The 20,713-nt window shown below is 47.1% G+C and overlaps 1 protein-coding gene across 2 annotated transcripts in view; it reads right to left on the minus strand.

Moving 5' to 3' along the window:
• Window positions 1-20,713, minus strand: part of KIF9 (kinesin family member 9) — a gene marked incomplete at its 3' end in the record, with an annotated part of 45,878 nt that overhangs the window by 15,982 nt on the left and 9,183 nt on the right. For both annotated transcript variants that reach the window (XM_082663654.1, XM_082663653.1), the window contains exons 5-13: window positions 18,996-19,220; window positions 12,521-12,604; window positions 12,318-12,410; window positions 11,407-11,554; window positions 10,259-10,323; window positions 8,155-8,232; window positions 2,734-2,802; window positions 1,791-1,895; window positions 151-206 (exon numbers count right to left, since the gene is read on the minus strand). In XM_082663654.1, the coding sequence (XP_082519780.1) occupies window positions 151-206; window positions 1,791-1,895; window positions 2,734-2,802; window positions 8,155-8,232; window positions 10,259-10,323; window positions 11,407-11,554; window positions 12,318-12,410; window positions 12,521-12,604; window positions 18,996-19,220 (923 nt within the window). The remainder of the gene's footprint in view (window positions 1-150; window positions 207-1,790; window positions 1,896-2,733; window positions 2,803-8,154; window positions 8,233-10,258; window positions 10,324-11,406; window positions 11,555-12,317; window positions 12,411-12,520; window positions 12,605-18,995; window positions 19,221-20,713) is intronic.

Here is a 20,713-nt window from a genome sequence, read left to right on the forward strand (position 1 = left end):
ACACCCAGGGCCTGCCATACCCAGAGGCCTCTGATCTGGCTCCTCACACACCAGAGAGAAGGCAGTGCACTTGGAGACCGGCATCCATACCATGGGAAATGAAAATGGCAGCCTGACGTAGCAGTGGGGCGGATGGGGTGGGCCCCTTACCTCAGAACCACCCGGAACTGGTTGAACACCTCCTGGATCTGTCTGAGGTTGATTATCTGGAGGGAAGAGAACAAGGCAGAGGTTAGACCAAGGGCACCACGGGACCAAGGCTTTGTCTGTGTTAGTAGAGAAACCAGGACCCCTTGGCTAACCCGTGGACCATCTGTCTCAAGAATGGGACATCTGGGACTTCCTTGGTAGCACAGTGGTTAAGAATCCGCCTGCCAATGCAGGGGACACGGGTTTGATCCCTGGTCTGGGAAGATCCCACAGGCCACAGAGCAACTAGGCCTGTGCGCCACAACTACTGAGCCTGCACTCTAGAGCCTGCGAGCCACAACTATTGAAGCCCATGTGCCACAACTACTGAGCCTGCGCTCTAGAGCCTGCGAGCCACAACTGCTGAAGCCCATGCGCCTAGAGCCCGTGCTCCTCAACAAGAGAAGCCACCGCAATGAGAAGCCCGCACACCATGACGAAGAGTAGCCCCCGCTCACTGCAACTAGAGAAAGCCTGTGCGCAGCGACAAAGACCCAACGCAGCGAAAAGTTTAAAAAAAAAAAAAAAGAATTGGACATCTGCCAGCACCCTCTCAGGAAAGTGGCAGGCCAGCCCTCCTCAAGAACAGAGAAACACCTGATTAGTAGTTTTAAAACTATTTACCACGACTATAATAATCACCTTTTCTGAGTGAAGACCTCTATAAAATTAAAATGACTCTAGTTCTTGAGAATACTAAGAAAACATTTAAATACAATTTATTGTCCTCAGCTCTCTCCTGCTTCCAAAAGGTTCCATTACGAACCTTTCTGTGTGGGCACAGACACACTCACCTGTGGCTGGAGGAAGGCCATCAGCCTCCCTCTTGGGCCTATAGCCCACCAGCATTACCCGCGACGCCTTGGTCAGTCTGGGGCTGCCCTTACTAGGAAGACCAGAGCAGCCTGCCTCTCAGTTGTCCCAGGCTTGCCTCTGGCAGCTGCTCACAGTAACAGGTCGGGCGAGGTTCTGCCCATGAGCTCCCTGATGAGAGGTCTGCCAGCCTGTGCTATAAAAACAATGCATCTTTCCCTGTGTGGCTGCTGTCTCTTCCTCCTTGGCCCACTCCAGCATGGGCCCTGGGGGGTCTGCCTTGTAGACAACCAGCATGACCATCATCCTTTAATGCCCTCACTCTGCCTGGCACAGTGAAGCCCCTGAGGTGCTGCATCTCAGTTCATCCCAGCTCGGTTTCCCTCCCCACCACACCGTACAGGTGAGGCCACCAGAGTACACAAGCTTGAGCATTTTCCTGAGGTCACTCAGCAAGGAGACAGCTGAGCTGAGATTCGATCCAGGGTAGCCTAGCTCCAGGGTCCACACTTGTGCCCCCAGCGATGGACCACCTCCTGTGTATTCAAGGCTGTTTAAGGCTGTCAGCCACTCTGTGGGTCACCCACAGCCCTGCAACCCTAAACATGGATGCCAAGGCCCTGAGGTGGGCTAAAGGGCCCTGAGGCCGGGAGTCCAGCACCACCTACCCTACACCCCCTGTACCCTCTCAGTGTGAGGCTCCAAGGCTAGCACAGCACGCATCGGGGTGTGGCCAGGAGATGGAGGCCCGGGCCAGCTGGACACGGTGGTCCTGAGGGGCTCCTTACATCAATCTCGTCCAGCGTTCCCTCCAGGTACCTCCGCACCTGGGAGTTGATCTCGGCAATTTGAATTTCATCCATGGGGTCATAGTTAACAAGGGTACGGTTGGCCTTGGAGGAGGAAAAGGAACATGTGGTTAAGCTCCAAGCACCCAAGCCCAAGCGGGGTGGCAGGGACCATTCTGAGAACCATAGTGGGGAGGTTGGGCACAGACCCTGGCTGCCCAAGCCAGCTCCATTCCCTTCATCACCACGTCCTGGCAAGGAGGGCCTGACTCACAGGCCAGGTGTTCAGGTCATCAAGGGACAACCAGGTAGGGCGGGGAAGGAAAGGCTGCCCAACAGGGGGCCTGCTACTCCAAACAAGGGGGTTCTGCTGACTGAGTCTCAGCAGACTCTGTAGGATGAGGGCCACAGGAGGGAGGGGGCAGCCTCTGCCTTGAGGCTCCTCTGGACCATGAGCATTAGCTCAGACAGGCTACTGGAGGACTCCTGCCCCCACCCCCTACCTTCATGGCTCCCTGCTGCTGTCCCCACCCGACCATCCAGCCTTGGTCAGGGGCCACCTCTCCTGACCTTGACCCATCATGCTGTCTGCCCCTGTACCCCTGCCAGGCCTCTGGCCCCTGCCCCTCATCCCCCCACCTACTGCCTGACCATCTGACACCCCTGTCCACATCTTCTTGTTTGTCCAGCGTCCCTGCCTACCAGACATTTCTGGTCCCCCAGCACTTCTGCCCCACCCCGGAGTCTCTCTACTCGGCCCCTGACGCATCTGGCCCCCTGTCCACCCAGTCCCTCTGCCCACCGAACTGGCTCTGCTCATCCAGCATCCCTGCCCTGACCCTTTGCCCCCTCCCAACCTAGCCCTTCTGCCCACCTGGTACCCTGACCCTAGTCCCTCTGGCATTCTGGCAACCATGCCCCACCACCACCTCTAGCCCCTTACCAGGCTGTCATGGATGGCTAGTTCCTGCTTGAGCAGTGCCAGCTCCTTCTCCAGGTTCTTGACCATTCGCTGCCAGGGAAACATATTGTGGGGTGGGGGTGGGGTGAGGGGGAAAGCAGGGAGGACAGTCAGAGAAGCCACCCTGCCTCTTCCATATCAAGCCTATAATTCCCCACCCGTGCCTGGACGTCCTGGCTCTTCCAGGTAATCCATGGGGCGTGATCTCAGCATCCGGATGATTCCCTCCCCACTCCCCAACTGGGTAACTTTAGGGTTTGAGGGGGTCTCAGCAGTCCTCTGGCCTCTGCCTCTTACTGCAGAGGAGACTGAGAACAGAGTGAGCACAGGCACCCCTAGGGCCACCTCAAACCTGACTCCCAGGAGCTCCAGTCCAACAGGGTAATGGCCCTCTCAGTGCAGCCCATGCCTCCAGGATGCATTGACCCTCATCCTTCCCAACCACTACACAAAGCATTACCATTCCCCACTGATAATCAGGTGTGCCACCTCCAATTTATTGCTGCTACAAAAAATGCTGCAAAACATCTTTGCACTTACATCTTTGTGTACGAGAACACAGTGATGTATGAGCTCTATGTGATCTGTCCCATTACTTCTTTCCTCCTCTTTCCCTCCTGCTCACTCCATTCCCACCAAATGGGCACATTCCTGCCTCTGCATTGTCTGTCCCCTCTGCCTGGGACACTCTTCTCCCAGGTATTTCCATGGCTCACCTCCCTCAAGTCTTTGTTCAAAAGCTTCTAAATTAGGCGTATCTCTATCACCTCATGTAAAACTGCAATCCCCTCCCCACCCTCACACCACTCTTTTTTAAAATCTTGCTCTACTTTTCTTTCATAGAACATACCCTAGAGCAGTGTTGTCTAATAGAACTTGCTGTAATGATGAAAATGTTCTGTGTTTGTGCTGCAAGCCACATAAAGCTATTGAACACTTAAAATGTGACTGGTGGGACCAAGGAAGTGAAATTTTAATTTTATTTAATTTTACTGATTTCAGGGGACTTCCCTGGTGGTCCAGTGGTTAAGACTCCGCACTTCCACTGCAGTGGGCACGAGTTCGATCCCTGGTTGGGGAATTAGGATCCCGCATGCCGTGTAGCACAGCCAAAAAACAAATTTTGTTTTACTGATTTCAGTAGCCACATGTGAGTAGTGGCTACTGTATTGGACAGTGGAGCTCTACAAGTTACCTATTTTGGTTTTAAGAAAAATTATATATATTTAAGGTGTACAACATGATGTTTTTGTTTTTTTTTTGCGGTACGCGGGCCTCTCACTGTTGTGGCCTCTCCCGTTGCGGAGCACAGGCTCTGGATGTGCAGGCTCAGCGGCCATGGCTCACGGGCCCAGCTGCTTCACGGCATGTGGGATCTTCCCAGACCGGGGCCCGAACCCGTGTCCCCTGCATCGGCAGGTGGACTCTCAACAATTGCGCCACCAGGGAAGCCCCAACATGATGTTTTGATATACATGTACACAGTGAAATGATTACTACAGTCAAGCTAATTAACATATCCAATAATTACCTTTTTTTGTATGTGTGGTATGAGCATCTGAGATCTACTTTCATAGCAAATTTTCAGTACACAATACACTACTATTAATTATAGTCACCATGCTGTACATTAGGTCCCCAGAACTAATTCATCTTAGAACTAAAAATATGTACCCTTTGACCAACATCTCCCCATTTTTCAGCCTGCCCCCACCCCACTCCTGGTAATCACTGCTCTACTTTCTGCTTCTATGAATTTGACTTTGTTAGGTTCCACATATAAATGAGATCATGCAGTATTTTTCTTTCTGTGTCTGGCTTATTTCACTTAGCATAATGTCCTCTAGGTTCATCCATGTTGTTTTAAATAAGCAAATCTAGAAATGACTGATTTCTTATGTTTAGTATATCTATCTCTCCCACCCCCGGCAGACTGTCAGCTCTTCAAAGACAGAGATTTGTGTTTCTGTTGGTACACTGATACGTCCCAAGTGCTTCAAAAAGTGCCTGGCACATAGTAAGTACTCCAGAAATTTTAGCTGAGTGAATAAATGATACATTTCTAGAAGCAGAATTGCTTAGTCATTTTACATTTGATAGATACTGTCCTAGTGTTTTTCATATAAGAAGCACAAGGGACTTCATGCTGAGAACCTTCACTGTGAACAACAGGGCTTCCTTTAGTTGTCAAAAAATGGCCACTGGAGGGAGCCCCTGATAGCTGGTTCTCAGCACTGGTGACCAAAGCTGTGATCAGTCTGTAGCAAGGGGTCCTGGTGTCCTGGTGGCTCAGTGGCAAATCAGGGCACAAAGCCTGAACTCAAGACACATGACCAGCGTCCAGATTCTGACTCTGCCCCTCTGGGCATCCTCAAGATGGTCCTTCAGGTGGACTCCCTGTGAGGCGAACGGGAGAGGACTGGTGGCCGGCCCCTACTCATCTCCATCCCCTCCTCTCAGCTGAGGGATCTCAGCTCTAGAAAATGCACTATGCCCAGCTAGGAAAAGTCAGGCTGAGCTGCTGGGGACCTCCAGCTGGATGACTCTGTCCAGTGTGGCATGAGGAGCCAAGTTAGACCTCTGGGCCAATCTGGTGATGGTGGAAATGAGCCATCTGCTCCCATGGGTCACCAGCCTCTATGCTGCACCCTGAGAGTATGGAAGCCACTTCTCCTACTGCCTGTCAGGCTTAGTGGCCTCTAACTTGCCCTCTTCTACTGACTGGAAAGAAACTGCTTGGAAATAGGGCTGAAGCAGAAGACTCCACAGAATAGGGTCTGACAGCACCTCCTGGCTGACCAACTCCCTTATAAGAAACAGGGGCATTTTCTGGATGGAAAAAAAAATGCCTCAGAGACAGCACAAACCCATGGAAGTTCCTTGCTGGTTAGGTGTTTCCATCATAAATGTAATGAGGATCATTCAGAGAGTTCTGCTTAAGTCCACGCCAGGCTGTGAGCAGCTATCAGCCTAAGAAGTTTCCCTATTTTGACCCCACGGCAGCGTGCAGGTGTGCTTCCTCTTGGCAGAGTAGGGTACCCCAAGTCTCTCTGCTGTCTGTTTATGCCCATGGCTCACAACCCTTACACCACCTCACAGAATCACAGAATGACATAGTGGGAGGGTTGCTGGAAGTCATCAGTCCAACCTCCTAGTTCACAGATGAATATCCTGAGGCTCAGAGCCTGAGCAACTCACCACAGAGAGCTGGTAGCAGAGGTGGATCAGGAACTCAATCTCCCACCTTCCAGCCAGCCCCACCCACCAAGGAAACGCTACAGAAGCTATTCCACCCCCTTGAAAACAGGTATCAGTACTGAAGGTGGTGCTGGAAACAACCTGGGAATACTGGCTACAGTCTAGGAAAGGCAACAACCAAAATAATTTTCCAGGTCTCTCTCGAAAACTCATACATATAAAGGAAAATGTTTATCATAAAGATTATAAACACATTTGCATTTGGTGACATGGCAACTTGGCTGTCCAGGAACAACAGTGCAGATTTCAGAATAGGAATTACATTAAAATGAAAGTCCTCGCTGCCAGGTGCAACGCCCACTCAGCCAGGTTCACAGGTGGTAATGTGGTAGTCCTAAGCTAAGAGAGCACCAAATAAGAAAATAAGAAAAATAAATAAGAAAAGCATAAAAAATAATGCCATGAAACCTTGGGAAGACCACCCTAAAATCTGACTTTAACAGCATGCCACCATATCGGCTTCAGGTGTTTTTGTTTTTGTTTTTTTAAGAAATAAAGCATTTCAGATAAATGTGAAGCCCCTGGCTACCCCACTCCAAATCCATTCCCCACCCTGACATCCAGAAGGAACCTCTGCTCAGTTTGGTCTTTTCACTCCCATACATTTTATCTTTGTACACACATCTATCCACTAATGATTATCAGCATTGCTTTGTATGTTCTTATACTTGGTATAAACGAGAGATGCCACCATTCAATCCCCAAGTTGTTTTCTCACTAGAGATTATCCATGCTCGCAGCTCACTCCCTCCCTCCCTGTGCAACCTACTTAGCTACTCTTCTGTTAAAGGCTATTCATCATGTTCCTAACTTTTCACCATTACAACAAGCAGTGCAGCACCATCTTCTATAAGTCTCTTTATGTGCATATGTGAGAATGCTGCTAGACTATATACCTAGAAGTGATACTGCTGGTCTGCAGAAGTGACTATAGTGCTAGCTAACATTTCCTGAGCATTTACTCCATGACAGCACTGTGCTAAAAGATTCCTACCCATTATCTTGTTCTTCACATCTCTTTGAGAGTGAACTCTGTTACTCCTGCCTTAGAAAGAATAAGTATCTCGCTGAGGTTATACAGCTGACGAAGGAAAGAGCAGGCTGCTGAACCAGGATAGCCCAACGCAGGGGCCAGCGCTCTTAACTACTGTGCCCGTCATTCTCCAAGTGTGGTCCCAGAACAGCAGCAGCAGCAGCACCGGGGACACTCATGAGAAACTTGAATCCTCAGTCCCCACCCCAGACCGATGGAATCAGGAACTCTGGGAACGGGTGCAGTGACCTGTGGTTCAATGAGACCGCAGGGTGATTCTGATACCCACTCAAGTTTTGAGAACCACTGCTCTAAGCTCTACTTCCTCCTCAACCTCCAAACCATGGGTTAGATCCACAGAGCCCCCGGACTGTTATTTTCCTTCAGGATTTAGAATCTAGAAAGTTTAGCTGGTTTGTCATGGGTTTAGGGCATGTATATGCTCCTGTCTCCAGTAACTACGATTGCATAAGCACCTTAAAGGAAAACCAAATTGTTGGTAAATGTGTTTTTACTTTACTAGATGTTGCCAAAATGCTCTCCAAAGTGGCTGTCCATTACACTTAGACCAGAAATAAATAAGCATTGCTGTTTCTGCACATACTCACCATTGTTTCTACATTGTCAGAAAATTTCTAATTTTTGCTAGTCTGAGGGTGGAATTCCACTAAGGTTTTAACTTGCATTTCCCTGGCTAATGGTGAGGCTGATCATTCTTCTGATTGGTCAGCTGTTTGCTGAGCGGGATCGCTCAGGCTGGGAAGAAAGAGGTTCTGTAGTGACCTAACCAGATGAGTCTGAGAGATGGTCTACACTGATTTAGCTCAGAAACAATTAGCTCTAAGGACTCTCATGCAGAAGCCCAGGGGCACTCAGAGGGCTTGAAGCCCCACATATGAATTGGGTGGGGGGCCTGACCTAGCCCTTTCACCTTTGTGGCAGCCCCCAAGGGACTCTAAACACTGGCCTATCCCAGAGCAGAAAGGGACTGACCCAGGATCACATGCGTATCTTTGGTCAAGGCAGGAAGGGAAGCCAGGCTCTTGTGACCCAGGCAGCAAACCCATACACCTTCCCCACAGCGAGATACCTGCCTACAAGCCCCTTAGTACCTCAGCGTCATACTTTTCGTTGATGGCAGGCTCAGTGGTGACCAGCTTCATCCTGCTGGCAAACCGCAGTGAAGACAGCTGAAAAACAGATCAGACAGACCTCTATGTTCTTGGTCAATTACTTGTGAGTAGAGATATGTGCAAAACAGGTTAAAGGATTCCACTAGAAAACAAGTCTCCCTGCAGAGAGGAATGCTCCATGGGCCCATGGAGTGACGTCTGGGGGTCCTGCCCGAGTCCCTCTGGGGGCACAGCCAGCCAGGGGTAATTATGGCTGGGGGCCCATGGGGTGGCCACAGAAGCGGGCACTTGGGAAACAGCCCCACTGTGCTGATGTTCCATGAGGAGTGGAGGGCTGCGCCCTGGCAGTGAGGAGCAGCCAGTGGCACATGAGCTGCCAGTGAGCCCTGACATCCCAGCCTCATACTGTGCTGGGCTGACTCGGAGCCCTGAAACAGGGAAGCCAACTTGGAGGGGGGATGGGTAACCCAGAAGTAGCCTGAGGAAGGCCTGAAAGGGCTCTTCCATTGGACAGTCTTGCCTAGTAGTTAAGAGATCTGCCACCAAACAACTGACTGCACAACCTCAGACAGGTCTTGTAACTTCTCTGTAAAGTTGGGAAGACCTGCCTCATAGGGTCACTGGGAGACTTAGTGCTGAGGTATGTTATGTGCTCTGGACAGAACTGGCTCACAGAGAGCCCTCAGGAAGAGACCCCTGTCATTTTAGTTGGAGTGGCTTCTGTGTGAGGGTGAAATCAGACTCTCCTGCTGTAAGCACAGCAGCAAGTGTGGCCACGACTCCCTCATACACACATGCGTGGTCAATGCATTAAGCAACACGAATCATGATAGGAACAGTTTTAAAGTTTTAAAGCATTTGGAGAAGAGAATCATGAGCTTCTGCACCCCCAATATGCCTTTGTCCCAACCCCCGATACTCTTCCAGCAGCTCCTTAGGGCTCCTGTGGGCTCAGTCCTAATCAGAGATCCCAGGTGGTGTGGCCACAAGCCTCGGGGGACAGCAGGTACCAGGAGAGCTGCTTCCTGTGTGACCATCTCAGGGGTGGGGATAAGGGGAGAAAGGGTCTTCCACAGTCTTGGAAGACGTATTTCTTAACCAGGCAGCCAGGAGGCCCAATATTCATGACTCCTCTTGGGGTTCACTCATGCTTTGTTATGCTGTGAGACCAGTAGGTGCCTGAAGCCTTCCTCTGGGGATGCTGTCTGCACATCAGCTGGAGCTCCCCTCCCTGGCCTCCCAAGTCCCAGGGCACTGGGTATGTGGCCGGAGAACTCCCCCTGGAAGCTGGGATGGTCCCTAATGCACCAAGCTGGGAGGCCCTGCAGAAGCATCTTGCCCTGCAATGTCCCTGGAAATGACCTGTTTCACCTAGTGGATTCTCCAGATGACTGAAGCTTGCCCCAAACATCCACATTTGACCAAAATGTCTAGGGAGAGATTTCCAAACCTATCTTATTTAGGATGGGTAGGGAGGAGAGGCGGGGAGCCCCAGCCTGGGTGCCTAGCTATGTGGACTCACCTGTGTCACTGGCTCACTTCGTATTCCTGCCTCTGGTTCTCATAAGCTTCTTACCTCCCCGGGCCACCTGTTTCCTGCTGCTGGATTAATCTCCCCGAGTCACAACTCTGGCCACAGCCCTCTCCTACTAAAACCCTGTGACAGTCCCTGCCACCTGGAGTAGAATAGCCAAGGCCTCAGCATGGCCGCCAGGGCCCATCCAGCCGCTGCACCTTCTTCTTCTTCCTCTCCTTCCCGAGCTCCTCGCTGCAGCGGCAAAATACTCCTGGCATGGGCCAGAAAACACAGTCCTTGCCCCACAAAGCTGGCTCTCAGCCTTCTCTTCTCACATAGGCCCCCACACTGAGCTTGCCACCTGCCTTGCCTCTTCCTTGACATGGCTTCTGCCCCTTGGTACTTGGTATTTGGATCCTGGCTGGGCCCCCTTCAGCAATTTTGGCTCAGACTCATCCCTGGATCCCTCCACCCTTGACCATGTCTATAGCTACTGTGTCAGTTTACCCAGCCCTGGCATGCATGAGGAGGGATTCCATCCCGGTTGCACTGGCTGTCTTTACATACCGTCTCTTCTAACTGGGAGGCTTCTCCGTAGATGTTTGTCACAAGGATCATATTGCAATTTCCCCCTGCAGAAAGCAGGACACAGAAGGGCCATGAACCATGTGGGTTTTCTGCCAAGAGATTCCTTTGAGGGTGGGAGGTGGAGGGGGTGGGAGGGCTCTGAACATTTGTGTCCCTTCAAAATTCATATATTGAAGTCCTAACCCTCAATGTGATGGTATTTGGAGGTGGCGCCTGCAGGAAGTAATTAAGTACATGAAGTCATGAGGGTGGAGCCCCATGATGGGATTAATGCCCTTGTAAGAAAGGAAAAGGAGACCAGAGCCCTGTCTCCCTTTCTGATCTCTTTCTTTTCTTTCTCTCTCTCTCTCTTTGCCATGTGAAGACACAACGAGAAAGTGGCCATCTACAGGCCAGGAAGAGAGTTTTCACCAGGAGCCATTCCTGCCAGACCTTGACCTGGGACTTCCAGGTTCCAGGACTGTGAGAAATAGGTGTCTGTTGTTTAAGCCACCCAGTCCGTGATAGCTGCCTGAGACAGGGTCAGAGAGGACACATTCAAGCATGCATGAGGCTGGGAGGCAAGGGGAAGAAGAAGAGAAGCAGGAGAGGCTGTCAAATGTACCTAAAAGAGAAGCTGGGGGAAAAGCAGAGGAGAGAAGACCTGGAGTAGGGCAGAGGCCTCTAGGCCAGGGCTTTGCTTATGGGGGGGTGGGGGGGGAGCACTCAGTTAATAATCACACACCAACCACTGTGCCATTGGGCCCAATGCAAAAGCCTGGGAACACAAGGATGACAAGACACAGCCCCAGCTTCTCAGTCAGGGAAGGGAAGACGTCACCGGAGAAGCCCTCCACCTTGGTCTTCAGGGTGATGAAGGATTCTGCCAGCTGGTTCAGGGATGAGGGGAAATGAGAAGGTACTTCCGGTAGAGGCAAAAGCTTAAGCAAAGGTTCTGAGGAGTGAAGAGAATGACATGGGGGACATGAGAGGTCACTGTGCTTGATTCTGCCTTTCCAGGTGTGCCTGAGGTCACTGTGAAAAGGCTGCAGGTAAGTCCATGCCACCAGGAGGGAGCAATTCCATTATCACCAGTAACAGATATGCCAGGCCTGTCCGTCCCCACTGTGCACCAACCATACCCTCACCCAAGGAATCCTTCAGGGCGTGGGTGAGCTTGCACTGCCGGAAGGGGATGTGGTCTCGCTTCTGGTCCCCGAGGGCAATGATGGCCTGCTCCAGGAATGACAGCGACTTGTTGATGTAGGTGGCTTCCTTCAGGACTCGGCCCTCAGACTACAAACCAAAGGTCAGTTCCTCATCAGACCAAGTGGAGAGGCTGCCCCACAAAGAACACTGCAGGTCTGTGGCCAGGCCAGAGCCTCCTTCCCAGAACCAGGTCTTCTCTCTCTGTCATGGGATTGAATTGTATCCGCCTTGGGCTAATGGGAACACTCACAGGAACACTCGTGCAAATATTCTTATGAATGAATGCTCATGTGAATATGAATACTTATGTGAATATTTATATGAATACTCTCTTAAGAGTCACACTATTATGAATACACATGGGAATATTTGTGCAGATACTTGAGCAAATAATCCTGGGAATATACATTCATTCAATACACAGATACAAACATTCATACGAACGCAGGTAGGAATGCTCATCTGAATGCTCTTGTGAATACTTACGTTAATACGCTCACATGAATATTTATGTGAGATGAAAAATTCATGCAAATATTCATTGTGTGAACACTCACACTGATACATAGACGCTAATACGAGCATGGAGCATTGACTGAGCACTGACTGAGTGCCAGGTACTTTGCTAAGAATTTAGGAGCCATCATCTCATTTAATGTTTACAAAAATCCTGCCAGGTAGAAACTGCCTCTCTGTTTCACCTCTGCTAGTTCTGTCCCTCCAGCTCCACTGTGCCTAGCTCGGGATGGTGCTCACGAATGCCCAATGAGGGACGGCCCAGGTGCACAGAAACTAAGCCGGAAACAGAGCTGTGGCTTCTTGAGGAAGAACTTCCTGCTCCCCCACTTACCCTAGACTTCCCCAGCCTCTCCGAGCCTGCTAGATCCACCAAGTTAATTTTGGAAGTGATGTACTTTGCGTCTGATAAGGTCCGCGAATGGGCCTATGAAACACCCAAAAAGAGGTTAAACTGTCACAGGGAGAAGGTTCTTACTGAGCAGGCCCCATGGGAATCGACCGCCCCTCTCGGCTCTTCAAAGAGCTTGCACTTACCTCCACGTAGATTGTGAAAATGCAGTGTGACCTAGATGAGTTCTTGTTCATTGTGTGGGAGGCTATAATCCTGTTGGTCTCTCCCTGAAGAAGACGGAAAACACAGGCAACGTTTTGAAATATTAAAATAACACGGCATTTGGATCATTTTTCAATTATGCAGAAATGATATTTATATCACTGCAATCAGCCAGGCCTTCCAGGGAAATCTCATTTATAAACTAGGAGAATAGAAGACAAATTGGAGTCCAGACCTATACTTTCACTCACTGCTAGAGATGTGTGAATTTGTATAATAGCTTTCTTTCCTTTTTTTTTGGCCACGCCATGCAGCTTGCGGGATCTTAGTTCCCCGACCAGGGACTGAACCCGTGCCCTTGTGAGTGAAAGCTCCAAGTCCTCACCACTGGACCACCAGGGAATTCCCTGTATAATAGCTTTCTGAAAAGCAAAGCAGCAATAAGAATTAAGAGCCTTAGGGGCTTCCCTGGTGGCGCAGTTGTTGAGAGTCCGCCTGCCGATGCAGGGGACACGGGTTCGTGCCCCGGTCCGGGAAGATCCTACGTGCCGCAGAGCAGCTGGGCCCGTGAGCCATGGCCGCTGAGCCTGCGCGTCTGGAGCCTGTGCTCCGCAGCAGGAGAGGCCACAACAGTGAGAGGCCCGCATACCGTAAAAGAATTAAAAGCCTTAAAAATGTTCATGAATATTGAATCATAACCAACCTACATATCCAACAATTAGGGAATGGTCTAGCTGTACAATGGAATGTTATGCAGCCAGGAGAATGCTGACAAATAGTTTGTTGTTGTTGTTGTTTTTAATAAATTTATTTATTTATTTATTTTCAGCTGTGTTGGGTTTTCGTTGCTGCACACAGGCTTTCTCTAGCTGTGGTGAGTGGGGGCTACTCTTCTTTGTGGTGTGCAGACTTCTCATTACGGTGGCTTCTCTTGTTGCGGAACATGGGCCCTAGGGGAAGTGGGCTTCAGTAGTTGTGGCTCGCAGGCTCTAGAGCGCAGGCTCAGTAGTTGTGGCGCACGGGCTTAGTTGCTCCACGGCATGTGGGATCTTCCTGGACCAGGGATCAAACCCGTGTCCCCTGCCTTCGCAGGCAGATTCTTAAACACTGCGCCACCAGGGGAGCCCTCTTCAAAAATTTAAAAATAGAATTACCATATGCTCCAGCAATCCCACTTCAGAGTATTTATAAAATAAATCACGGGGATGTAATGTACAGCATGGTGACTATTAATAAGACTGTATTGCATATTTGAAAGGTTGAAAGTTGCAAAGAGAGTAGATCTTAGAAGTTCTCATCACACAGAAAAAATGTGTAACTATATACGGTGATGGATGTTAACTAGAGTTATTATGGTGACCATTTTGCAATATATACAAATATTGAATTATTATGTTGTACACCTGAAACTAATATAATGTTACAAGCCAATTATACCTCAATTTAAAAAAATGCCTGATCCCATCTGATTCTCATAACAATGTTTTGGGGTAGGTTTAAAAACAGTGTCTCCACTTTTATAGATTAGCAAACTGCAGCTTGAAGAGATTAATGATTTGCTCGACATTAAGGCTTCATAGATTGAAAGAAACCTGAATTTGAGCCCAAGTCCCCAATTCTAAGTTCTACACCTTTTGCACTGTATTACAGCCCAGAACATCAAGGGGGCCTTCCAGGAATACAATGGACTAAATATTCAGAAAACTTCCTACTGCAAAACACCTAAAGATGATAGAATATTTAAAAATTCCTTTTGAATGCATGGCTGAGACTGCAAGAAAGTAAGGCCAGTACCCAGGGCCAGACACAAAGCAGGAGCAGGAATCCAGGAACTGCAAGCTAGAACCAATGCTCTTATTGCCCTGAGGCACCTGCAGACGGATGTACTGTAAGATAGCCCTTGCTGGATCTCTTGGTGATTCTGTGAGCAATGAAATTGACATGTTATAAAGATAGAGAATATCTCCTTTTGCTCCCAAAGCCATTTGCTCTTCACATTCTGAGGGTGGTAGACCTAGAGCCACTTGTATCTTCCCTCACCTCCCTACACTCCCATCCCCCCACCCCCAAGCCATCTGTTACATTCAAAGGGTGATAAGATCTTTCTCCTTCAGAACCAAAAGCTTAACTTCCAGGTAGAGACCTTGCCCTCCTTTCCTAAGAGAGGATTTACTTACATTTCAAAAAAAAAGCACATGCTCTCTCTCATCCTCCCTTTCTGTCTCTAGCTGCACCCCCCCCACCTCTGCCCCACCCCGGGCGCTTCAATCTCTCTCTATCCTAACAGAGGGGAAGAGGAGTAAATGTACCAGCTCCTATATAAGCTCTGAGATTCGTAACTTTGGAATTCCTCTCCAATAGTACAGACACCCTCTCCCCTCTGTAGGGCTTCCCTGGTGGTGCAGGGGTTAGGAATCCGCCTGCCAATGCAGGGAACACGAGTTCGAGCCCTGGTCCAGGAAGATCCCACATGCTGCCAAGCAACTAAGCCCGTGCGCCACAACTACTGACCCTGAGCTCTAGAGCCCGCGAGTCACAACTACTGAGCCCGCGTGCCACAACTACTGAAGCCTGCGTGCCTACAGCCCCTGCTCCACAACAAGAGAAGCCACTGCAATGAGAAGCCTGCACACCGCAACGAACAGTAGCCCCCGCTCGCTGCAACTAGAGAAAGCCTGTGCACAGCAACGAAGACCCAACTCAGCCAAAAATAAATAAATAAAATAAATTCAAAAAATTTTTTTAAAATCTGATTTAAAGAGACCCTGTATTGGTAATGTTCCCTAGGCTCCTGAAAGAAAAAACTATTCTCTAAAGTAATATAGTCTCAACCCAAGCCTCAAAAAAGACCCACTGATAAAGGGCCAAGGGAGTAGAGCTTATAATCAAATTACAAAATATACTTGTTATGGTAAGGTAACATTTTATTTTGATTCATAGAACGTTTGGAAGAAATATACAGGGAGGTCCTCTCTACCTTCTACTCAGCCTCTCCCTATGATTAACATCTTGTAAAATGGTAGTACAATGTCAAAACCAAGAAACTGACACTGGTATAATCCACAGAGCTTATTCAGACTTCACCAGTTATACAACTTATTTGTGTAAGCTATACAACTTATACAACTTATTGGTATGTCTGTATGTGTGTGCATTAACTAACTATGCAAGTTGTTATTTCTAGGAAAAACGAGAGAGGAAATATAAATATGAACGAATATATAACTTCCAAACTAGTAAAGAGGGAAACAAATATAATAAAAAAATATCCAATGAAAAAGAAGGCAAAACAGTTAAGAAAAATAAATGGGAAAAAGAACACACAGTCAAACGACAGATTTAAACCCAGATATTTCAGAAACTACGTTAAGTGCAAACAGAATGAAATGCTTCAGTTAAAAGATAAAGACTGGGGCTTCCCTGGTGGCACAGTGGTTGAGAGTCCGCCTGCCGATACAGGGGACACGGGTTCGTGCCCCCATCTGGGAAGATCCCACATGCCGCAGAGTGGCTGGGCCCGTGAGCCATGGCTGCTGAGCCTGCGCGTCCGGAGCCTGTGCTCCGCAATGGGAGAGGCCACAACAGTGAGAGGCCCGCGTACCGCAAAAAAAAAAAAAAAAAAAAAAGATAAAGACTGTCAGAGTACATTTTTAAAAATCCTCTCATATGCTCTTTACACGAAAAGCCAAAACAAGAAATTTATACACATTCAACTAACCTAAACGTAAGAATTTTTGTTCATCAAATAACACATCAAGAGAAAAAAAAGTCACAGGAAATAGAAAACATTGTAATACACACAACTGAAAAAAGAACTAGTTTTCAGAATATATGAAGAATTTATACAAACAAATAAGAGCGAAAAAAAGACATCTGTAAAGAAAATAAACAAAAGACATGAACAGGGAAATCCAAATGGTCAATAAACACAAAGTAAGGTCCTTAATCTCACTGGTAATCAGGTAAATGTAAACCAATGAGTGGGACCACAGCGGGAAACACTATACACCAGCCAGATTGGTCAAGATTTTAGGGTCAGAATAATGGGAATTCTGATAACGTGTTGTGGGAGTATACCATTATGGAAAATAGTTGGTATCATTTAAGAAAGCTTAAGACACACTCTGTATGACTCAGCAATTACAGTTCTTGATTTTACCTAGAGAAATTCATGCTTATGTGCCCCAGATATACATACAAGAATGTTGCTAGTTCTTGCTCCTAGTGGCCATGTCTGAAATACACCCAATCTAGGAAAACCCAACTGTCCATCAGAAGTAGAATGGATAACTAAATTGTAGTATGTTCACACAATGTAATATGATGAAAGTGAAAAATATACAGTAACATCAGATGAATTACACATAAAAAGTAGATAAAAGGTAAAAGAAATAAGACAGAATTCATCCTACATGATTCCTTGTATATAAATTTCCAAAAAAGTAACTTATGCTGCTTGAGAATACATAGGTAGGATGCTCCAGGTGGTAAAGCTATAAAGAAGACCAAGGAAATGATTACCATACAAGTCAGAAGAGTGCTTACTTCTAAGGGTATGAATAAATAATTATTCATGATTAAAAAAACTCTTGGGCTTCCCTGGTGGCGCAGTGGTTGAGAGTCCGCCTACCGATGCAGGGGACACGGGTTCGTGCCCCGGTCCAGGAAGATCCCACATGCCGCGGAGCGGCTGGGCCCGTGAGCCATGGCCGCTGAGCCTGCGCGTCCGGAGCCTGTGCTCCGCGGCGGGAGAGGCCACAGCAGTGAGAGGCCTGCGTACCGCAAAAAAAAAAAAACCTCTTCACAAACTTGGACGTTCTTTCAACTTAAGCCACCAAAAACCTCCGGCAAACATCATTCTTCATGGTGAAATGTCAGGAACAACAATAAGACGAGAATGCCTCATTGCTGCCACCTGGGAGGCTCTTTCTTCTGTGTACATGCAAGGGATCCAGGTTTATATCACCCCTGAGGACACCTAAATGACGTTTTAAAAAGAAGTTTTATTTGACATAAATATATATATATGTATATATATATATATACATAAATATATATATATATATATTTTTTTTAGGCTGTACCTCGTGGCATGCGGGATCTTAGTTCCCCAACCAGGGATTGAATCCGTGCCCCCTGCATTGGGAGTGTGGAGGCTTAGCCACTGGACCACCAGGGAAGTCCCCGACATATATTTTAAATACCATAATACTCACTGTTTAAAAAAAAAAAAGACTCATTGTTTTAAGTATACAATTCAATGATTTTTTTTTTTTTTTCGCGGTACGCGGACTTCTCACTGTTGTGGCCTCTCCCGTTGCGGAGCACCGCCTCCGGACGCGCAGGCTCAGCGGCCATGGCTCACGGGCCTAGCTGCTCCGCGGCATGTGGGATCTTCGCGGACCGGGGCACGAACCCGTGTCCCCTCCATCGGCAAGCGGACTCTCAACCACTGCGCCACTAGGGAAGCCCTCAATGATTTTTAAAATCAGTAAAATTACAGGGTTGTGCAACCATCACCACAATTCTATTTTTAAAATGTATCACTCCAAAAAGTTCTCTCAGGCCCATTTGCAGTCACTTCCTGTCCCCTCCCCCAGGCAACTACTAATCTGCTTTCTGTCTCTATAGATGTGGTTATCTGGACATTTCAAATGAATGGAATCATACAACAGGTAACTTTTTTATTTCTTTTACTTAGCATTTTTTTTTTGAGATTCATCCAAGCTGTAGCATGTATCAGTGCTCCATTTCTTTTTATTGCTAAACAGTTTTCCGTTGTATGGATGTACCACAATTTGTTCATGCATTCTCCGTTGATGAATATTTTGGTTATTACCAGTCTTTGGCTATTATGAATAGTCTTAATATGAATATTTGTGTTCAAGTTTTTGTGTGCACATTTCATTTCTCTTGGTTAGATTTCTAGGAGTAGAAGTGCTAGGTCCTATGATAAAATTAATGTTTAACTTTTTAGGAAACTGCCAAAATGGTTGCACCATTTTACATTTCACCAGCAATGCATAGAGTTTTAATCTACATGATTTTTAAAAGAATAACATATCCTGGGGAATTTTTTCATTGATTTGTAAGAGCTTTTATAAACCAAGGACATTAATTCTTATTTTTTCTATACCACAAATGCCTGTGATTTAATGTTAACTAAAAAAAAAGGACAATTTCAACTAAGTAAAGAAAAAACTTCACAAGAAAAAAGACTAGAAGGAAATAAGCCAAAATACACATTATTGTTGCCATATGTAGAAAACAGATGAGTGAATTCTTCTTTTGCTTCTGTGTATTTCATTACTATCTGAACTTGCTAAACAAGCATATATTAATTTTCATTCTGGTTATCAAAGTAAGTAAAAAACTAAGGAAGGAGGAAAAGGAAAAAAAAAGGAAAGGAGGGAGGAAAGGTAAGGAGGAAGGAACCCGTAGACTTGATCATCTCACCTCAAAAAGGAGGCTGAACGCATCCTCCTCCTGACTTGTGAGGTGGACTGACAAGCCCTTAATGAAGACCCCCTGAGGACTTTCCACAATGGTCATAGGTGTGACCGAGGGTCCAACGTAAGGCAGAGTAGACAGGAGATCAAACAGGCTCTCATTATAGATTTCCAGGTAGGAAACACGCACAGTGATGGCCTGTGTGGGGCGTTCTTCGATCATCTTAAAAACCTAGATGGGAGATTGGACAGCAGTCACTGAGAGCAGAACTCCAATGGCCAGCCAGTGCTAGGGGAGTTCTTACCTTAGGAGGGAATCCTTGCCCTAGAAGAATTTACAGTCTAGTTGGTGTGATGGTCATCAGCAACAACAATTATTAGTAGTTGCAGTCTATTGGGCAGTATTTATTATCATCTTGTAGTTTTTGTGAGGCCTGACTTATAGATTGGCTAATACTTGTACAGTCTCAAGAAGTAGAGGCATGATGAACAGAAAGGACTCTGGAGTGAAGATCTCTTGTTTTGTGGGGTTTCACCACATAAAAGCTTCTTTCACATCCATTTTTTAATTCTACCCTCATGATGCCACTGCGACTGAAGCAGGGCAGGGGCAATACCCATCTATGGTGGCTCAGCTACTAAGGGAAGAAGTCAAGCCAGAACTCAGCTTTCTCGACTCCTAATATCCTCCCCAGTGCTTATCAGCAGGTGACCTTGGGCTGGTCTTTTCCCCTCTCTAGACCTTAACTTTCTTATCTGTTAAATGGGGAGTTGGGCTGGATGATCCCTGAAGTCCCCATCTTGCTCTAACAGGCTAGATTTGTGCTGTCCAATATGCTAGACACTAGCCACAGGTGGCTGCTGAGCGCTTGAAATCTGGTTCGTGCAAATGAGGAATTGGATTTTAAATTTTATTTAATTTTAACTAAAAATTTAACACTGATACTAAATTCAGTTATTGGTAAACTTTTAAGTATGTTTGGAGCAACTTGGGTTTATAAATCTACCTTTTCAACCGTAAATTTCATGAACTGTAAATACAGAGCAACTCTTTCTGATGAATATTTAGTGTCTTAAATAGAAATGGGTTGTAAATGTAAAATACATACCAGATTTCAAAGACTCAGTATACAGAAAAATAATGTAAACTATCTCAATAATTTTCATATTGATTACATGTGGAAATGCTATTTTGGCTATATTGAGTTAAATAAAATATATTATTATATATTATTTAAAAATAATTTCACTTGTTTTACTTTTTTAAATGTGGCTATTGGAAAACCTAAAATTGCATATGTGACTTACATTATATTTCTGTTGGGCAGCGCTGGGCTAGACTATAAAGTCTAAGATGCTGAGATACTGAAGCGTTGACAGTGGGATGTTAAGGATATTGCTTCAAGAAATTATCGCATGGATGGTCATACACTAGAGGGACATCTACACTTCCTACAGCACAGGGCTATAAAACCTCAAGATGCTTTTTAGGGAAAAGTCCTTTGCCTCCCACCTTCAAAAAGAGGGTCCTCACAGAACGCAGGCTAGCAGACTCTGAAGGAAGGCCCATCTGTCCTGTCTTCAGTCACACTTCCCAGACCCCCAAGGCTGACTCGGTCCTGAAAGCTCATGTCATGCCCTGCTTCTTCCCTTTGCTCTTTCTGGGGCTGTGGTGGTGCAAGAAACCAGAGCAGGCCAGTAAGGAAGCTCTGCAAGGGTTCATAT

This window comes from Grampus griseus (assembly GCF_964374135.1).
Source record: "Grampus griseus genome assembly, chromosome: 10".
Taxonomy (NCBI): domain Eukaryota; kingdom Metazoa; phylum Chordata; class Mammalia; order Artiodactyla; family Delphinidae; genus Grampus; species Grampus griseus.